Source organism: Marmota flaviventris, chromosome 10, assembly GCF_047511675.1.
Source record: "Marmota flaviventris isolate mMarFla1 chromosome 10, mMarFla1.hap1, whole genome shotgun sequence".
Classification (NCBI taxonomy): domain Eukaryota; kingdom Metazoa; phylum Chordata; class Mammalia; order Rodentia; family Sciuridae; genus Marmota; species Marmota flaviventris.
The window spans coordinates 26,251,984-26,273,775 of NC_092507.1; the positions used below are offsets into that span (position 1 = coordinate 26,251,984).

The 21,792-nt window shown below is 40.6% G+C and overlaps 1 protein-coding gene across 3 annotated transcripts; it reads right to left on the minus strand.

Annotated features, from left to right (window-relative positions):
* Nucleotides 1–5,441: 5,441 nt before the first annotated feature.
* Nucleotides 5,442–20,978, minus strand: Sfpq (splicing factor proline and glutamine rich). Of its 3 annotated transcripts, XM_071617658.1 has the most exons (13): nt 20,069–20,978; nt 19,280–19,468; nt 18,667–18,968; nt 18,464–18,559; nt 17,362–17,558; nt 17,183–17,267; nt 16,403–16,520; nt 15,666–15,714; nt 15,463–15,584; nt 9,954–13,114; nt 6,770–6,817; nt 5,722–5,805; nt 5,442–5,536 (listed from the first exon to the last, which is right to left on the minus strand). In XM_071617658.1, the coding sequence occupies exons 1-10, from the start codon at nt 20,879–20,881 to the stop codon at nt 12,977–12,979; spliced, it is 2,109 nt and encodes a 702-aa protein (XP_071473759.1). In that variant the 5' UTR covers nt 20,882–20,978; the 3' UTR covers nt 5,442–5,536; nt 5,722–5,805; nt 6,770–6,817; nt 9,954–12,976. The 3 variants fall into 3 exon arrangements, with proteins under 3 accessions (XP_071473759.1, XP_071473761.1, XP_071473758.1); XM_071617660.1 differs by lacking the exon at nt 9,954–13,114; XM_071617657.1 differs by having other exon boundaries at nt 6,770–13,114.
* Between the last annotated feature and the right edge of the window lie 814 nt (nt 20,979–21,792).

Consider the following 21,792-nt stretch of genomic DNA (forward strand, 5'->3'; position numbering starts at 1 on the left):
CATTGACTATCCAATTGTATGTATATATCATATTTTGTTAATTCATTGATTAGTTGATGGACATTTGGGATTGTTTCAGTCTTTTGACTATTATGAATAATGTTGTATACTCATATACAAATTTTCTTAAATTTTTTATTTTGGTACCGTGGATTGAACCCAGTGGCTTTGTACCACTGAGCTACAACCCCCACCCCCATCCTTTAATTTTTGTGTTTTGAGACATGGTCTTGCTAAATTGCCCCATCCAGCCTTGAACTTCTGATCCTCCTGCCTCAGCATCCCAAGTTGCTGAAATGACAGATGTGGGCTACTGTGCTGAGTATATTTTCATTTCTCTTGGGTATGGAACCACTGGGTCGTCTGGTGACTCGGTTTAATTATTTCCAGAATTGCTAGACTGATTTCTAGAGTGGCTGCACCATTTTACATTCCCATCAGCACTATACGAGGGGCCAAGCTCCATGTCTTTGCCAACATTTATTTCATTTTTAAAAAATTTTTAAAAATTCACTTTTTGATCCTGAAATTTCTAGCGGGTGTGAGATGGTGTCTTGTGCTTTTGCTTTGCATTTCCCTAAGGATGCTGAGCATCCACTCCTGTGTTTGTTAGCCATTTGTATAACTTTCCTGATGATGTATCTGGTTGAGTCCTTTTTCACATATTCTAGGTAGAATTGCCCCACCAGAAATGATTTGCAAATATTTTCTCCCATTTTGTGAGTTTTTGCATTATAAAACTGTTTGTAATTGACAAAAAAAAGTGCACATATTTATCATGTACTTTTTTTGGATATATGTATTGTTGTGGAATGGCTACCTTAAACTAGCAGATGCTATTACCTCATATACCCTTCTTGTTGAGAACACTTTTTAAAAAATATATTTTTGTAATTTTAGGTGAACAGCATGCCTTTATTTTTTTAATATATATTAGTTGTAGATGGACACAATACACTTCATTTTACTTATTTATTTTTATGTGATGCTGAGGATCAAACCCCATGCCTCATACGTGTGAAGCAAGCGCTCTACCACTGAGCCACAATCCCAGCCACTATTTTGTTTATTTTTAATGTGGTGCTAAGGATTGCAGTGCCTCACTCATGATAGGCAAGTGCTCTGCCACTTGGCTACAGCTCCAGCCCTATTTTTCTTTTCTTTGACAGTGCTGGGGATTGAACCCAGGGGTGCTATACCAAAAAGCTACATCCTCAACCCTTTTGGAGACAAGGTCCTGTTAAGTTGTGGAGGCTGGCCTCAAACTTGAGATCCTCCTGCCTCAGCCTCCTGAACTTCAGTGATTATAGGCCTGCACCACTGCACCCCACTGTCTCTTAAATTCAAGGCTAGCCTCCACAATTTAGAAAGGCCCTAAGCAACTTAGACAAGATTTTTAAAAAGGGCTGGGAATGTAGCTCAGCAGTAGACTGCCCCAGGACCAAACCCAGTATAAAAAACAAAACAAAACAAAAAAAAACCCAAAACAAAACCACCAACCAATTTTCAAGAATACATCTATTATTAGTCAATATTATTATACAATGAATCTCCTTATTAAAACTTATTTTCACTGAAATCCATATCCTTTGGCCATCTTCTCTCCCTTCCCATTTTTGATCTTTAAGTGATCAGGGCAAGATGGTGTCCCTTCATTTTGTGATGCTGGGGATTGAACCCAGGGCCTAAGGCATGTTAGGCAAGACCTCTACTGCTGTGCTACATCTCCAGCCCCACTTTCTTTGGATAGTGTTCTTTTTAATTTTGGTAACATCCATTTTTTCTCTATTTTGTTCATGCCCTTGGTATCACATAAAAATCCTCTGCCGAACTCCAGGTGATAAATTCTCCTATTTTCTTCTAAGTTTTGTAGTCTTTGAATTCAGGACGTCTTCAAATAAGGGCTATTAAGGGTCCCTTAAAATTCCATGAGAATCACAGATGAATTCTAAGAAATATGCTTGGCTGTCGATTGCCGCAGTCTGGCTGGGCACAAAATCACGAGCCACTCAAGCAGGAACAAAGTTTATTTTTTGAAACTGCCGCCAATGTCCGGTACGCGCCCGGGAAGATTTTTTCCACCCACGCGGCCTCCTCCCGGACCCGCAGAGAGAGCTCCTCCCCCGGAACTCCCTCCTACTGTACTTCCCCAACCAATGGGAACTCTCCAGGAGTCCCGTAGCCGGCCTAGGTGAACAGCAGGAGTCCAATATCCATATGAATGCAAATCTTAACATAATCATATCATCTCAATGGCTAGCTGGCGTCACCTTTAGACTAAAAATGCCATGCATCATATACTTGGCTCTTAGCAGTCGATTAGCATGGAAAATATTATTATTAATGTTCTTTCAACCCACAAATACGTTTTTTCTTCAGTCTTTTTCATTCTCAAATCTTTTTCACTCTCAATCAAAAGTATTGGATATAGCTCAGTAGTAGAACATCCTTGGTTTAAATTCCCTGTTCTGTACAAAAAAACTACACCTGAGTTAGGTATTACGCCAACTAAAAAAGCCCTCCTGGGCATGGATTCTTGTGCTGAATCCAATTATTTGAGGTTAACTACACATGGCCTTTACTGAGGCCCCCATTCCTTTTGGTTATTAATTTTGTAACTAAAGTTTCCCTATGGACTACATGGCCTGAATTTTTAAAATGGAAAAATTTTGCTATCAAAACTGATCCATCAGATGAACATGGTAATGCATGCCTGTAGTTCCAGTGATTTGAGAGGCTGAGATATTCTCACATTTAGACCTCGGGTCAAACTTTAAGAGCTGGGGATGTACCACAGTGGTAGTGTCCCTTGGTTCAATCCACAGCACCAGGACAAAGGAAACAAAACAAAAACCTGGCAGTCAGGGCTGGGGTTGTGGCTCAATGGTAGAACGCTCACCTAGCGCATGCGAGGCCCTGGGTTTGAACCTCAACACCACATAAAAACTAAATAAAAACAAAGGTGTAAAACTAAAATAAATAAGTAAAAAACCTGGCAGTCATCTTCCCATTACATGGTATAATGTCAGTTGCCCGTGAACTTTTGACTACTTTTAATAATGTACTTTCAGCCTCGGGCAGATAAATGCTTTAAATCCATTGTTCTGTTAATAACCCTGTAATGAAGGGTGGCACCTTTATTTTACAGCTACAACACACCGCAGAAGGCACACTGCTTTTTCCCTGACAAATCCACAGGGTTCCAGATCACAAAACCAAAACATTGAGAAGCTGATTTGGGGTAGCTGACCTCCAGCTATTTGAAAAAGATGCCATGCAGAAGAGCATGAACTATGAGCAGGAAAATCCGGGTACTAGTCTCACAGCTGGAACAGACTTCTGAACTCCCGTGCCTTTGAAACAGAACTACCAATTAGCCTCATCTGATAAATACTACCAGTGGTGTTAAATAGCCCATGAACAGCTTAGCCTATAATAAGTGGGCAAAATAATCGAGCCACTCACAGCCTTGTAGATTCAAACAGCAAGTCTTTATTCCCGACTTCTCACCGGCATTCTACACGCATGTTCTGGGGGAATTCCACCAGCACTCTACATCCCAAATACTCTCTCAATCCCGCGAGAACTCAACGGGAACTCAAGGAGCGGGCGCCTGAGGCAGCAGGATACGCCCTATTCCCAGCAGGAATCGCCTTAAACCTGGAACCGCCCTAAACCCGGATCCGCCCTGGTCATGCAATGTCACTGCAAATGACCTGGGTCCAAGGCAAGCCTATTTCCACAATGGAGAGTCCTTCCTCTAAGCAACATGGGGTAGGCTGACAAGGAAATTGCCATGTGTCGTACCTACTTAGCTATGGCTCTCAGCATCTCCCCGCTTCTGATTAATTAAACAACAAGCAATGTGGCTTAGGGACCGTGCCTGGTAGGTTGTCCAATTCAACATATGGTTCTTACCCGTCATGGGATGAACTGACCTCTAGGCATCAGCCTCCTGTCTTAGGTTGTTACCACTGCAATTGGATCATACCAGTCACTGACTACCGGTCCAGCATACAGCCATACTTGTGGATAGGCCTATGCACCAGTGGGGGGGTGAGGTTCTTTGCCTCACCTCTGTTGGCCCCCAAATTTGGCCTTGGTGCCAGTGGGGGGGTGAGGTTCTTCGCCTCACCTCTGTTAGCCCCCAAATTTTAGACTATCACTAGCAGAAGGGAGGATACAGAAATGCCAAGCCAATTGACGGCTCCTTTGGAAAAATCACGGTGACACCATCAGCAAAGATATGCCAGCACTACCACAATCTGCTGCACCAAACAATAGTTCACAATGTATACAAGTGATACATAGTCCAGGCAAGTTCTACAAGCAGTTCAAAGTGGAGGAATCTATCAATGTCCATTTCCTCCCAAAGTAAATTGACCTCTTGATTGAGCATTACTTGTTGAGTTATATTCATTGATGCATCAGTTTATACAGTTTACTGTGATAGCTATCACAGAAGCTGTAGTTTGGTTTTATCTTTGTCTTCACCGCCACTGGGATGAAGATAGGAATTCTGGCAATGATGCTAAAGAGACATTATCCTGAATAGAATTATTAAATATAATGAAATTATAAGTGGGCAGATGACTGGGATTCCTATTTTATTCATCAAGCAGGCTTTAATCTTTTCCCTTAACTACGTTCTGAGAAACTGCCCACATCACACTGCGTATCAAATTCAGATTCATTTCAGAGAAATTGCATCTCAAACCACATGAAAATACCTGGCAGATGGTTATTAACTTATTAAGCAATAGCACCCAACAACAATCCAGTATTTCTTCTGTATATACTGTGCATACTTCTGCATTCACAATGCTCTTATGCCTGAAACCAATCAAAAAGGGGCATTGCTAATAAAAGTACATTTTAGGAATAAAAATTACAGAATGAAGGGGATTTAAAATATTGATGGCCAAATCAGGTTTCGGACTATAAGGGGCCATAAAATTAGGCTAGTAATCATGAAATCAAAAGTGGCTCTATAGTTGGACATGGTGGGGGCATGCCTGTAATCCCAGAGGGCTGGCTGGGAGGCTGAGGCAGGAGGATCATGAGTACAAAGTCAGCCTTGGCAATCCAGCTGTATCAAAAAGGGATGGGGGATGTGCTGAGGTTAAGCACCCCTGGATTCAATTCCTGGTACCAAAATAAAAAGATTTTAAAAAGTGGTTCCAGGGGCTGGAGTTAGAGCTCAGTGACAGGAAAATCCTACACAATTCCTACTTAAACCAGTCACGTTGGGGCACACTTGTAATCCCAGTGAATCTAGAGGCGGAGACAGCAAGGTGCTAAACTCAGTGAGACCCTGCCTCTAATAAAATACAAAATAGGGTTAGGGATATGGCTCAGTGGTCCAGGTCCCCCTGAGTTCAATCCCTGGTACCTCCTCCAAGCAAAAAAATAATGCTATGTAAAATAAAAACACAATCCAATTTTTCAAAAATGACTTTATTAATGGCAAATAAGTTGTTCATCATTCCTCCTTATATGCTTCCTCATTGGTTTTGTGGACACAGCTCTCTTGATCCTGCAATTAAAAGATCTGATTAATTCAAGACAAATTCTGATTTATGAAGTTCTCATTTATTTTTAAATAAACACCAATACCAACTGTTGAGTTTCCTAACATTTAAATCAAGGAATGTAGTATTAATCACAAACATGAGTTGTTTTTTTGGTAGCACCCAAGATAGTAAGAATCATTCAACTTACCTACACACTTTGTCAAACGACTTGTGGTTTTCCTTCTTGGTTGGCCCATGCTGTCAATGTCTGGAGAACAAATATCTGATCCACCTACAATTAATACGGATTCAAAATAACATTTGCCACATTAACTTCTAAAAATAACATTTGCCATATTAATTTCTAAGTAGTTCATACATTTTATTTTTGTGTGTGTGGGCGAGGGATGCCAGGGATTGTACTCATGACACCTTGCACATGCTAAGCAAATGCTATACTACTGAGCTACATAGATTTCCCAGTCATTTTTTGAGACAGGGTCTTTCGATGTTGCTCAGGCTGGCCTCGAACCTACCATCCTCCTGTCTCAAGCTTCCAAAAAAGTTCGGATTACAAGTGTGTATCACTGCACCCAGGTGTATCATGTAAACTTTATTCAGACACAGACAAGAGATGCATCTTTTGGCATAAGGTCCAAGCAATTTTAACTATTCATCAAATATCAAAAACCTGCCCCATACCAAAATTATTTTCTTACACTTTCTTCTCAGGTAATCATGGAATTTTCCCTCTTCCTACTAATTCTTCCATCTACTGCATAAAGTTTATGGAGATTTTATGAAAAACATTTACCCATCAATTCAAGCTCTTTTGGTAATCATTTGGTATTATATAAGCATGTATCTTTTTTTTAAATTTTTTACTTGTTAATTGACCTTTATTTATTATACATGGTGCTGAGAATCGAACCCAGTGCCTCACTCATGCTAGGCAAGCAATCTACCAACTGAGCCACAACCCCAGCCCAGCATGTTATTTTTAAAATTTTCCTACTTTTATAATAAATATTCTACTTTATCATATCCCACCTGACCTGATCAAACCCCTGACCTCTCACATGTTAGGGAAGAACTGCACTACTGAGATACACCCCCAGTTGTCACACAATGTTCAAAATAGACAATACAAACAAAACAAGTCTCACCCTCTCCCATATTTCATTGGTTATTTTAACCAATGAAGATAAATCAAGCCCCAAAATCCACTAGAGGTTAAGGTTCCAAAGGACACTTACTTCAAGTGAATGAACATTCCAATATCAGCCAACATCAACCATTCTTACCTAAAGAATAATAAGAAAAAGTTAATATAAAAGACAAGGGTATAAAATAAAGGCTTGAAAATGCTAGTTAACTTCAAAATTTAAAGAGTAAAATTCCAGAGACAAAGATTGGGGTAAGTTACAGCATTAAAAAAATAGGAAGAAACTTCATGGGGAAAAAAATCTAAAATTATTTTTTGTGTAAGTACTAAGTAGACACCAGAATTAGAATGAAAACTGTATCTTCTTTTAAAATGCAAAAGTCTAACTCCTATTTTCACCAGTCTGAGCACAATGAAGTTTGACTGCAACCCAAAATATACTATCCCTTATGTGAAGGTATGTGACAACGTTCACCTCACCCAGTATTTTATTTATCAGCTCTCTTTTCATATGAAAGCACATACCCTGCTCCCCATTCAAGTATGCCTTTCATTCTCAGGTGGGCTAACCACCTTCAGCAGGAGTCCTCCAAGAGTGCCTTACCCACTTCCCACAGTACACAACACTGCAGTTGTTACCCTGCAATCCTATGTATTTGCCTCTTCTTTCCCCTCCAAGTCCTCACTGAGTTTTAAGTTAGAGCAAGGAAGCTATGCCTTACTGGGGCAGCAAGGAACCCAAGGTTTTCTGAGGGAGAAGACATTCACCTTCACACTATATGCCTGGCAGGGCCACAGTGCACAAAACAGAAAGCTCAGCCTAATTCAAGTTCCAGGTTTTTCTTCCTCCCTGTATCATTACTGCCACAGGTATATGAAATGTAATTCCCTGTTGCACATGTACCATCCATAAGGGATACTATATCGTTTTGCATTCTTCCCCATTCTCCTGATTATTCCTGTCCTATTCTACGTCCAGCCCCCCTTTCACCTTAAAAAAAAAAAAAAAAAAAAAAACTTTTCAGCACTGGTGTTCAAAAGCAACATTTTATGGTTGATGGTTTACCAGCAACTGTGAGATTTCCACAGTTGAGTCTTAAAAATTGCCAATCATTATCTAGCAGCAATGACAGATGATTAGGAGCAGTCAAATCCTCTAATTCTTTCCCTAATAGGCAGCCATTTGAGAACTGCACTAGCTGACAGCACTGAAACATTATCAGCTAAAGCCAAAACCAAGTAAAGGCCCAGAACAAACACCCCAGCTCTCTAAAACCTGTCCAGAATCATTAAGGGAAAGGCAGTAAATAATGCAGGACTGTAGATCATGTCACTGCAGCTGACAATGATTAACAATAAGAGACATGCAACCCCCATTAATGTTAAAAGTCCAAAACTAGTCACACGCATCCCTTTTATTAGGAAAATGAAGACTATTATGCGTTCTTTGTAGGTTTGCAACCTTGTGTGAAGAGTACCCATTGCATTTCTTTGATCTTTCAGAAAGCACCGGTATCTGTTCCAAGGGCCTAACAGTACGAAAATGCATTCTGGCATCACACCTCTGAACTCAAGAGTGTTCTCATTAAAAAGAAATTTTGGTTTGTTACAAGAAAAAAAGATTATGAAATACAATGCAAGCACCTCAGTATAGAGCGTTATTACTGAAACCCACTTAATTCCCAGCTTTTTGATTGAGTGCTTTTTCAAAAAGTCACTGTACTGAGATTCACAATTCATAGCTTCATACAAATTAAAACTAGTAAGAATAGATTTAAGTCAATGGTTTCTTTTCTGAAGTGCAAAAGCCGATTAATCTTGAAGTAAGCAGAACAAAGCAAAATTAACCCCCACCCCAATGATGTTCCTTAAACCCATATATTATACCAAGTAGTTCTCTGAACATTGTTACTGACTGCTAAGAAATAAACCTGAGCTTTTAGTTCTGAACACCCAGTCACTAAACCACGGCAGCAAGCGTTGGGCCACCGATTTAATGGATTATGACACAGGAAATCCCCCATGAGGGTTCTATGCAGTTTTAGTGGTACTCATGTCACTAACACTGAAAATTGTTTGATCTGCATTGTATTAATACGAAGAAACTAAACTAGTCACCAGTTGCTCTTTTATCTATCAGGAAAATCAGAAGTTGTTTGCTTGAATGAACTACAAATCTGTAGAGTACAAATCTGTCCCCACCCTGTGACTTACTTGCCAAAGAGCAAGCCATTTTTCTTGAGACAAATGAAAGAAAATTCTCATAGTTGTGAAGAGTTTTCACCGGCAATTATGCAAAGTAAACCAAACTTTCCAGTTACAGAGCAGAAAGCATTAAAAGCTGTTTCTCATGCATACTAGCTAAAAACCAGAGACCAGAGTTAAGTTGGATTGAGGTCTGGAACAACAGTCGATGCAAAGCTAAGCAACAAAGAAGGTGCTTTTTGAAGACTTATGTTTTCTTGTACCTAAACATTTTGGACTGTAACATCACATCCCTAAAGCTAAGGGAACCAAGTTCAAAAAGCTACTCTGAACAAATGCAGTCACTCTACAGAAAACGACGAAGTTTTATGATTGGGAATGATTCCCAACATGTATTCAACTATAAGCAAGTCAATATTTCACACCACCTTCCCCCAGGTTTAGAGTATAACCGTATTTAAACAAGTCACATAACTTGAACTATTCACATTAGATTCCCATCTAAGCCCAAGTTAGTAACAAAGGTGTTCCCATGAAACCCATTACAAAAAAACCCTGCAGTTTAGTCTGAGTTCACTCAACTTGCAGAATAATTACCAAGATTACATAATGAAATTACTTATATTGCTGACCTTTGAGCAGGTCAGTTTGCTACAACAGAGACTAATTATCACATGCCATATGGATCCATGCTATATGGTCCATGTCAAGGTGCTAAAAGCACCCTACTTCCCTTCCCAAGTATGGTTTTGGTTCCCTCTTCCCCACACCACTGATGTGTTCCATGTTCTCTTCATTTACAATGCAACTATAGAAAACCACACAACTGAGTCAGATATACCAAGAATCAAGTTTGCACTTTTTATCTGAGAACTGCAACAGCACTGATTTCTGCCTAACAAATTACAGCTCTAACCCCAGACCCACGCAGTTTTGCTATAAGCTAGCTTTATCATACAAGTGTTAGGTGCTGCACTGTAATTTCATTGTCAGAAGTGTGATGTCAGAATGCCCACGGAATAAAAGTACATAGCAAGTCACCAAGTTAGATTATATTGCTTGTTACCTACCTGTATGCAGTCGGCAATGAGAATCTTGGAGCAAGCAGGAATACTACATCCGGGTCCTAATGTCCATTGCCATTTGCGGTACTACGTTCCTCACAGTTACGCACTGCAGAAATGCTGGCTAAATGCAGTTATGTAGCAGGCCACTACTTTAATAGTGCATAATTGCAGTCCAAGAACACCACAAAACATTCCGCCACAACTTAGTGGCTTGCCCAAGCCAAGTATCTAAAATTTTTTTCTGCCATAATATGCCACTTATAAAAATTGCACAGGCGTAACATTACAATTTCCCAAATTGTTATTTGTTTTTATCAGTGATATAACACATCTAAAAAGAGTGGTGGGGTTTATATTCTTAGGAGTTTAATGTTCTAGGCAAAAAGGATTGTTTTTCACTAAGTAATGTGAGCCAATGGGTTAAGTTTATATAGACACCTATGAAATACACTAGCATCTTCAAAGAGAATGCAGTTTTTAAAGATTTGGAGACATAAGGTTCAAAAACAAAATGTTCCTCTTAAAAATTATGAGAGAAAGGGAAGAGGAGGAAAATAGGGGCAGGATGTTTCTTTAAATGAGAAAAATGGCTAATACTTCCAAAATTATTACCTTCCATTTCCCACCCCAAGTTTCATCATTGACTTTTAGAAAACTACTCATTAAGATGATTTAAGTTCACATTAGGCTAAAAAACTATCATTTACATTGCAAGACTTATTGAAAGTCCATTTGAGTAGCTTTACAACCCTTGGTACACTGCAGTTTCCATGATAAAAGTCAAATGTTCAGTTGAAACTCAGCAACATTATTTGCTAAACAACATTTAGCAATTCTACAGCCCTTAGTAGGCTATCAAAAGCCACAACTTTCAGGAGATTATTCATTAGCATCCTTCACCACTCTTCAAAGGTATAGTACTACCAAAAGCTTATTTTAGGGGTCTGTGCCAGCATCCCTTATAAAGAAAGGCATGTAATCTGAAAAATAAACTGAAACATTAATTTTATAGGCAGATTTTCCCATTTCCCCTCCAGCCCCCACCCACATACATTCAAGTTCACCCTCGTGGGTGTCCCATGAACACCCCTAACTTTCTTATCATTATAGAGTCCCCTACTATACAATTCAAATTGTAATGGACTACTTTCAAACCAACACCCTTGTTTCCATACACAAAATCCCATGTGTGCATCACCCATTAATGACTTGGGACAAAACTTCCTCCTTGGTAAAAGAACTATCCATTTCCAAATGTGTTCAGTGAATAAAATTAGCACATTTTCTAAGGAGATTCTCTCCCTTAATTAACACACCATGTACCTGTCAGCCCTGCAACCAGAATTTGGTGACATGCTTTTTACACTTCAGTGTTTTACTTAGATAATTACCCTGTTTTCCTATGCAGAAAATACTCAGTTGTTTCAACAATAGGTCTCCTTTTGTACTCAAGGAACAATACTAAACTTCAGCATGGTAACAAAAGGTTTGATTTAGAATTTTTCTTTTGCCAATTAGCCCCAAGAACAGAGGTGAAAAGGATGAAGATATTCCAAAGTTCTATAATGTAGAGTTGAATGGAAACATAGCTAAGAACAAAGCTAAACCATTCAATTACTTTACCTACTGTTAGAAATTGTTCCTCTAACATATTTGCACTGGGAAATCAAGCTCCCACTGTACTGACAGACAACAGTAAACAATCTACTTTAATATTGAATCAAAAAGTCTTTTTCTAATGGAAGGAAATTCAATGAAGTTGACAATTAACTGACAACACCATCGAAACATTCCAAAGCTTTATGGTGGAAGGAAGGGGTATTTGTACTGTGTAGCATGAGCAAGTCACTGAGATTTAGTGCTACATCAAAAAGCAACTATCTAAAAACAGGTGAACAAATTTTTAAGAATGGTTATCTGCAACCCTATTTGTTATTAAAAGTCACCACTAGCTCTTAAGAAGAAAACCAAGATCTTTATAGTCTACAGATTTTTCCCAACAGAAGTAGCACAAGGTGTAAAAGTTAAAAAGACTACGAATGTAAATAGAACTAAACCCATTTTACAGTTAACTAAACCTTACTTTACTTTTTCAAGTTGAATTCTTCAAACTAAGCCCCAGCTTTATAAATCACTTGAAGTAATACATGAAAAGGCTTATGTTTAACAATCTTTAATTCAAATGTAAAAGTTCAATACAAGCCATTTGTAGGGCTTGGGATTTGTTGTTCTTTTAAAAACAAGAATAGGGGAAATGCGACAAAATGATCTTTCCACTTTTTTCAAAAACTTCCAAGGATAGATCATAGGGCCATAAAAGATCCATTAACCAAACCCACTTTCTCCCCCTACCAAGTCTTATACCCATTCCATAATCTTAATACATATTCCTGAATGAAGATTTACAGTTCAGCTTTGCTTACATAACCATTTAAAAATACTTAGCACCAGCTTGCTTCCTATAATGCCAAACAATCGTGAACTACTTCAAATCTGCATTTCTTCTTTTTAAAACAAGGGGGCAATTACTTGTAGAAAGCAATACTTAGCCTCCACATACATTTCCCAGAAATGGCATATGCCTGCCATTCAAAGGCCTCAACACTCTCATGCTTTCAAAGTGGAATACCTAGCCTAATGTGCATAGAAGCATGAATGGCAAAGTTGAAGATCAGTATTATAACTATTTTTCTATTTATTTGAAGCACAGTAAAAAAAAATCGGTACACTTTGGAAATTCGGTGGCACAAGGTACACTGCCATTAACTTGAGGGACATTATACAGTTAAAAAAAAAAAAAGAAAAAAAGAGAGAAAAGAAAAAGTAAAAAGAAAAAACTTTTCTCCTGTTTCAAACACTGCATTACATAATTTTACCTGCCCAAACAGACCATTTACAAATATTAGGTCAATAAACTGCTAACATCCATAAAAAGGTAGCTTTCTTACTAAAATGCAAGAATTTAAAAGTGGTATCTAAACAAGAAAAGACAAAAACAAACTGGAATGAAAGCCTAGATATCACATCTAAAATCGGGGTTTTTTGTTTGGGCCTTCATACTCTTCTCTCCCTCTACCATATCCTGCTGGAGTTCCAGGGCCCATTCCTCTAGGACCCTGTCCACCCACAGGCCCCGCACCTCCCTGCCCAAAGCGCTCAGTACGCTATTGGAACAGTAATCAACAGTTCATTATATGTAGTTGATGTCCATGTGTGTTAAGTAAATATTTTAGAAGGTTCCGTAGTCAACGTTCGTCGATACAATCACCAATGAGTCGATCCACAGGTACCGGGAACATAGAAAGGAAAAAAGGGTAATTTGAAAATTAGTTTACGATAATACATGCCTTGTGGTATGTTCCCACTTGAGCCATTCTCATACACCTGTTTCAAAGAACAGATCTTCCCTGTAGTGCTAAAAAATTTAAGAATTAGTGCAGATGTGAAAATCCATTCCAAAATGCGTTCTAAGAAATTTCACATCAGATTAATCCAATGAAAACTTGCAAACTCTCACTTTCAGGGTATGAACAGAAAATTTACTCTCCAAGTAAGCCTAACAAGCCCATCCAGACAGAGTCAATTCACTCAATGAAGTGACAAGACCTACTCACCAGTCAGTGGCATGTGCTGCTTAAGAAACCTTGTGCTTTTCAAGATCTTAAGACACATCTGCTAAGTTGCAGAAATCTTAAAAGGTTGAAAGTTTTAATAAAATGCTACCAGACTACAAAAAGAAAAGGCATAAAAAAACTAATAGATTTAGTCACTTAACCGGCACAGTAACTTGATCAAAAACTTGTGTTGCCATATTCTCACAGGTACACCACCTTCAGAGCCATCACTATAAAACCAGAGACAATTATGTTCACTTTCACAGTACTATTCTGCATTGTTGCAAACATACAGCCCACTAACAGCCCAACTTTTCCCTGAGGTCTTTAAAAAGTACACTGAAACCTTGCTATGAATCCATGCTTTAGAAATTTTAAAAGGCTCCACAAACAGTTTAACACCAAGCTATAGTGACTGCAATAAAGCAGTGAGTAGGTTTTAGGTACTTCTCGACTTGAAATGTTATGTACCCAGACAGCAAGACTCTATAGGTAGGTAAGCATAGCAGTCTATTCTGTCTTAAATTCCATTTAAAATAGCCCACTTACTCAGTTTTATTCCAAAGAAAAGTCCTAAAATTATTTATTACGATTTAGCTGCTCTGTGCCTATATATATAATTTCACCTTCTCCCCCAATACTGTAAAACTACTTGGGAAATCCTCTTGAAAAATTTTTTAAAAATTGTGTATGGTTTTTACATATTATACTTTATCTCAAAGAGATGAAGATTTGGGGGGTTTAAGATTGTTATTAGAACAGCTAAAAATTCTAGTACTTGGCCACATAGAACCTGAACTGTGGGAACATCATATCAAATTTGAGTCTACAAATTTAATACGTACCTAAACTGTTTTTTATGAAGCTTAAATACCAAAACATTACCCAGTTTTTAAAATTCAGCTGGATAAAACTAATGGTATATTTAACACAACCATCAATTTAGAGTTGTAACTTTGTCAAAAAGCCTTAGATATATTTTAAGTAGATAAAGTCTCATATTAAATTCTAAAGTTTCTATTGATAAAAATTATGTGAGCCACATACTGCAGCGCATCTCTGCCAAAAGCCCATAGGAAAACTAAATCTGATTCAATCAGCTATGAAAATGTACTCTTTTCTAAGCCCACCAAAATTCAGAACTGAGGATTTGTAAAGCCCTAATACAGCCACTCATCAATTTACTTGACTGTTCTAAAGCATCTGACAGACTATCCATATAGCTAACATAATAGCATCAAGAAGGTTGAGATCAAATGCACACAATTAGTATGCTTAAATTTATTGTTGACTTTTGCTACCCTGTATCAAAATAGAGATGTCAGTTTATTTTAGAAGGTGTACCTACAAACAGACCCAACAGGTGGGAAACGACGAGTCAAAACACTAAACAATTCTCTTTCATGGGATAGAAGCCACACCAAATATAGGTCAAAGTTCTACATATCACTAAAACATGCCTAAAGCTACAAACTACAAGGCTGATTCCCATTTATGGCAAATACCAGCTTAAAGAATGACAGTTTGCCATGTGATTACCCTCAATTGAGTGTATAGAATAATCATACATTACCTAACACAGAATTTGGATTTGCCATGCACTGGGGTTCAAAAGTGCACAAGCAAAAAAGTGGAAAACACCTACATGTACTTATTGCCAAAGATAACTCCACATACTACTAACAGCATTGACTCCTCATTGGCAACCGTGTTTAGGTTACCACACAAGAGTTCTTCTGTGTTGCCAAAGTATTCCTCAAAATTATATATATACATGATAGGGAGAACTAAAAGAGGTCCAGTCACCTACTTAAAACAAAACAACAACAAAAAAAACACACACATTATGTCATGAAAATGAGAATTTCCTTTGTACTACGTCCCACAGGATACATTACCATGTCGCTTCCCATCATGGAACCACTCATAGTTGCTGGTGGAACTCCAGGATTAGCTTCATAACCTATGCCACCACCACCACCTAGAGGTGGAAATTTCTGGCCTCCTGAACCATAGGGATCTAGGAAACAGAAAGAGTAATTAGGATTCCACCACAACACTGCTCTCTGGTAATAAAGTTGACTTAAATTTTCATGCTTACCTCCCATGTTCATTGCTCCTCCACCACCCATTCTCATGTCTCTTTCTCTCTAACAGAAAAAAAAAAAAAAATTTAATTCACCTATGCAATAAGCACATTAAGAATGTTTAAGACTTAAGAACTGTAAGGTTCAGAAGGCATTTTTCTTTCAACTAAAATATTAAAAAAAAAAACTAAAAACTAGCTATTTCCTAAGAACTGATAAAACAAAACCTTCCAGTTCAATCATCTTCGGGCCCATACAAAGAACAGGAAAAACAAGAACCATGGCAATCAAACATAGTACAGTTGTTTAAAAAAAAAAAAAAAAGAAAGAAAAAGTAATCACTAGATCGGCCAAATCAAAAAAAAAAAAAAAATATATATATATATATATATATATATAAAAAACTACTTGGGGGGGCCTGGCTTTACCGGGGAATGAACTCTGGGGCACTTGACCACTGAGCCACATTCCCCAGCCCTGTTTTGTATTTTATTTAGAGACAGGATAGGATCTCACTGAGTGCCTTACAGCCTCACTGTTATGGCTGGCTTTGAACTCATGATCCTCCTGCCTCAGTCTCCCAAGCCACTGGGATTATAGACATGTGCCACTGCCCATGGCCAACATTTTAAGGTAGAAAATGACTATACTGTGTGATTTTTTTTTTTTTATTCAACTGAGTCAAATTTCACCTTAGGTACCTACAAGTTCTATAAACAACTCCCTAGAATGCCAACAAACCCTAACTTACTGGATCCATGTAGCCCATCCGGCTATAACTTTCTTCTCTTTGGCGTCTCATTTGTTCTTCCATCTCACGTTGGCGAATCATCATCTCTTCCTCCCTTCTACGTCGTTCCTCCTCTTGCCTGAAAACATAATCAAGCGTAAGCCAAAGTATCAACCTCATCTTTTAAAATCTAATTTGAAAAAAAGCTGGTAGTAATATGTCTAAGAGCCTTAGATGGTGTAAGAACACAGTAAAATAGATAGATAGATACATACATACATACATACATACATAAAGGGTTGGGGTTGTGGCTCAGTGTCAGAGTGCCTGCCCAGCATGTGTGAGGCACTGGGTTCGCTCCTCAGCACTGCATAAAAATAAAGGTATTCTGCATCCATCTAATCCTTAAAAAAAAAAAATCCATTCAAAAAAATAAGCAAACATGGGCTGAGGTTGTGGCTTAGTAGTAGAGCATCCGCCTAGCACATGAGAGGCCCTGGGTTCAATCCTCAGCACCACATAAAAATAAATAAAGGTATTGTGTCCAACTAAAAAATAAATATTAAAAAAAAAAATAAGCAAACAAAACAAACTCCCCACAAAGGTCTAGAGAGTGAGGCTCAGAGCTTAGAGGCACAACATTAGACATTGTGGCGCAAAAAAAAATATATACACACACAGAAAACTTGATATCCTTACATTTGATTTTGAGCACTGATACGTATCACCTGAAAAATTGAGTACACTGTTTCCTAAATGTCAGACTATGAGTACAAAAACAAAGAATCAACAGTATTTTACCTCAATTGCATTTCTTTACGTTTCTGCATTTCTTGATTGTGAAGTTCTTCCATTCGTCTTAATTCTTCCTGGCGTCTCATCAGATCTGAACATTAGAAAGTATTATTTTGGTATCACATTAATAAGATCCTGGTAACTCAATAAACTGATCCTACCAATAAAATTCGGAAGGCCTTTACCTTGGCGCAAAAGATTTGCCTGATGTTCATGATAGGCATCTTCCATTTCACTTTCCAACTTGTCTTTTGCATCCTTCATGTTTTTTTCAACTTGTTCCCTTTGCTGTTTTTCCATTTCATCCAAGGACTTCCACCTCTGAGAATATTCATACTCAAACGTGCCATGCTGAGCAAAGCGAGGTGGCGTTTCTCTCTCCCTGATAACACAATATTTAAACATGAACCATTTTGTGGATTTGTAAAGACAATATTACTTGTTCCACTTCCAAAAAAAAAAAAAAAATCTTTGACTAGGGAAGTAGCTCAGCTGGTAGTAGAGCATCTGCCCAACATGTACACTGGGTTTGGTCCCCAGCACTGAAAAAAAAAAAAAAAAACTTTGATCTTTTCCCTAGCCTATCACTTGCTAAAAACGAAGATTAAAAACTACATCCCCGGGGTTGGGGTTGGGGCTGGGGCTCAGAGGTAGCGCACTTGCCTGGCATGTGTGAAGCACTGGGTTCAATTCCCAGCACGACATATAAATATATAAAGGTCTATTAACAACTAAAAAATTAAAAAAAAAAAAACTACTTCCTCATCCTTCTATTTCCTGCATCCCTTATTCTCTCATTCTGTTCTTCCTACTCATAACAGTCAGTTATAACAATTTAATAAAGAGTAAGAAACTAAGATGTAAAATAAAAACAAAAAGGGACACAATAACAAAATTTGGAAGACAAATTCTGCCTTCCACATTTCCTAATGTTTTCCTCTAGCCAAATTCCTTACCCAGGCTTGTATTTTCCATCCATGAAAACGCATTTCATGCAACTGTAAGCACATGACAGGATTGCATGTGAAAGTACCTACATTAAAAACAGTCATTTAAATGACAGCTTTGAAACCTAACTTTCCAAACTTAAAAGCCAGCCTCAGCAACCTAGCAAGGCCCTAAATAACTTAGCAAGACCCCAGCCTCAAAACAAAAAATAGGGCTGGGAAGACAACTCAGAGATAAAAGCACCCCTGGGTTCAAATCCCCAGTACCCCACCCGCAAATTTCATATCTTTTAAGCAAAACTGGAAAAAATTACTAGAGCAAGTTTCCTTTTCAACTTACTTTTGATACATTGGATTCTTCTGTGCAAGTTTCTCAGGAAGACCATCTTCATCATCTAATTGTTCAAGTGGTTCCACAATGACTGGACGAGGAGTTCTAATAACAAAAATGGTTCATCTCAACTTTGTTCCAGACTTTTAATAGAACATCCTTGTAAGTTGTAACAAATAAGAAATGACTAGAGTAAACCAGAGACAACTTACGTTGTCAGTAGGAAAACACCTTCACTGCATCTTTCAAACGCTTTTCTTGCTGCTGGTTTAGAAGCAAATTCAACAATGCCTTTCCCTGTAGATCTACCACGATCATCCACAATTACAACAGCCCTTTCAATAGGACCAAACTGGCTAAAGGCTTCTTCCAACAGTTCATTGGAAACATAAGGTGAAAGATTACGAACAGAGAGGGCAGCAGCATGTGTGGCAAAGCGAACCCGAAGCTGTCTACCTCTCATGGGTGTATCATCAAGTTCAGCTTTGGCAATTTCAGCCAAGGCTCTAGATTCCTGCAAATATTAAAACATTCACGTTAATGGCTTCATAACTGGCTAATGCTCATTTTCAAACTGTTATAAACCAAATTTCTACTTCTTCCAACTCAGTTCAAATGTTACCCTCAGGTAGCCCTCCCGGACACCACTAGGGGTAGTACTTAAATACCTTACCCACCCGACCACCTTTCTTCTCTTAGGTACCAACAATTACTCTCTCTACAGAATATTTTTTTGAAAGAACAATTTATTCTATCTGGTTTTGCGTTCTGCAAAAAACAAAAGCAAAGAAAACCCATCTTCTACATATAATAAATTATACTCACAAGTTTAATAAATCCGAATCCTTTGCCTTTATTGATAAAAACTTCTCCTGGTTCTCCGTATTTTGCAAATAGTCTTTTGAATTCATCCTCTGTGATATCAGCGGGGAGATTCCCAACAAACAATCGACAACGCTGTGTGTAGGTTTTCTCTCCAGGCCTCCTCAAGAGAGACAAGTTAGCTTTAAACCCCTAATGAAAAAAAGGAAATCAATTTTCAGACACCAGTGACCTCTGCAAATTGAAAACCCATGACAAATTCTTGCATTTTCTGAACTGCATGTTTTCTTCGAGGGTTTTCTGGTCCGCTAGAGACGCAATCATGTCGTACATATATATCTGTGCGATTTCCGGCATAATCACTGCCCTATCATTAAAAAGGGTATCTAACAATCCAGAATGCTCCTGAAAACGGAAGCCGTCTACAAACACGTACATATACACTGATACGTATATGTCATGCCGACAGTTTTTTATCTAAATCGTAGGAGACAAACACGGTTTTTATCTAAATCGTAGGAGACTAAAACCGTGACAGTAGCCCGATTCTCTACAACCCTACACCTCCCGACGTGCCCTACACTGGATCCAAGGCTCATCACCTGCACCAGACGCGCGGGCAGCCAATCTCCCCGCGGAACAGAGACCTCGACGCCGCGCGCCCGCCGGGCCGCCCCGCCCCCGCGCGCAGGCGCCCTTCCGGCCGCCGACAAAATGGAGGCTCGCGCGGCGACGGGGGGTGGGGGGCGCCGCCATCTTAGGGGAACCGACGGGTCGCTGCTGGAGACTCACCTCCGAGTCGGAGATCTTCTCCTCGCTGCGGCCGCCGGGCCCGCCGGGCGGGGGACCCTGGTGGTGCTGCTGGTGGTAGGGAGGGTGGTGCTGGCGGCCCCCACGGGGCTCCCCGCCTCCTCGGTGCGGCGGCTTGGGGTGGCCCCCGGGAGCACTCAGGCCCGGGCCGCCGCCGGGCTTCGGCCCTCCAGGCAGCTTGCCGCCTTTGGGACCTCCGGGTCCCGGGCCCTGCTTAGGCCCGGGGCCCGGGCCGCCCGCAGGTGGAGGCGGCGGGCCGCCGGCCTGGGGGGGAGTGGTCGGGACGCCGCTGCTCGGCGGCGCGGGCGGAGGCGCTCCTGGTGGGGCGGAGGTGACGGCGGGCGGCGGGGTCGGGGTGGGACCCGGTCCCGGCGGGGCCCCAGTGGTCGGGGGAGTAGCGGGCGGGGCAGAGCCGGAGGCCGGAGGCGCGCTGCCTACTCCGGTAGCGGGGCCGGGCCCCTGAGGAACCACGGGCTTGGACGAATCCTGCGGCGGCGGTGGCGGCTGCTGGTGCGGTGGCTGGTGCGGCGGCGGCTGCTGATGCGGCGGCGGCTGCTGTGGCGGCGGCTGCTGCTGCGGCGGCGGCTGCTGCTGCTGCTGCTGGTGCGGAGGCGGCGGCGGAATCGGGGGCTTAGGGCCGCCTGGGCCTGGGCCCATGGGGCCGCGGTTCTGATTGAGGCCCATGCCGGGCGGCGGAGAGCGGAAATCGTGGAGACCGCCACGGCCACCGCCTCCTCCGCGACGGTGGAAACCGCCACCGCCACCGCCGCGACTCCGGAACCGATCCCGAGACATGTCTGTGATCAAGGGGCGGTCGAGGCAGAAACGAAGAAGACGCTCGGGGAACGTGGAGGCCACCTTGCTTCGCACAAAATGGCGGATGACACAGGCGGCGCGCCGCCTTTGTCCTCCTCTTATATAGGCCAGCTTGCCACAGCCCCGCCTACGCCTCGATCGACTGCGGCAATAGCCAATTGCCTGTACGGTACTTGATGACACTACGTTACGAACCATAAATCTTTCCCATTGGCTCCGGGGTGAGAGGCGGGAGGCATGGAGGGGGGTGAAGTTTCCAGCTGGCCAATGAGCGTAGAAGGAGTTGGCTCTAGGCCACTGTGATTTGCTGTGAGAAATTTGAATGGCTATCCCAGGTCAATTTTTCTGTGAAAGCAAATAACCAGGGCCTTAGCAGCTCTTTGGGAGACAGGCATTAGAGGTCTCCTTTCTTCCTTGTTTACCTTTAGGAGTGGTCAGCTATTCTTGCCCAAAAAGACATATGTCCTTTGTTTGAAAGTTAAGTTCAGTACACACTATCTACCCTTATCTCGTGCTGAGCATTAGAGAAAATTTACCGGTTTCATACTCAACTATTACTGATTTTTACTTGGAAAACTCATAGGAATACTGTATAAAAAGTTTGCATTAGGCTGGAGTGGGTGTGTAAGCTTTGTTCAAAAAAAAAAAAGAAGCAGTGTGTGTGTGTGTGTGTGTGTGTGTGTGTGGTGGAGATTGAACCCAGGGCCTTGCACACTACAATTGAAACACACACACACACACACACACACAGCCTTTTTAAATTTTATTTTGAAACAGGGTCAACAGAGTCTTGCTCAACTGCCCAGGCCGACCTGGAACTTGGTGATCCTCCTGCCTCAGCTTCCCCAGCAGCTGGGATTACAGGCGCGAGCCACAACTCTTGGCTAGCC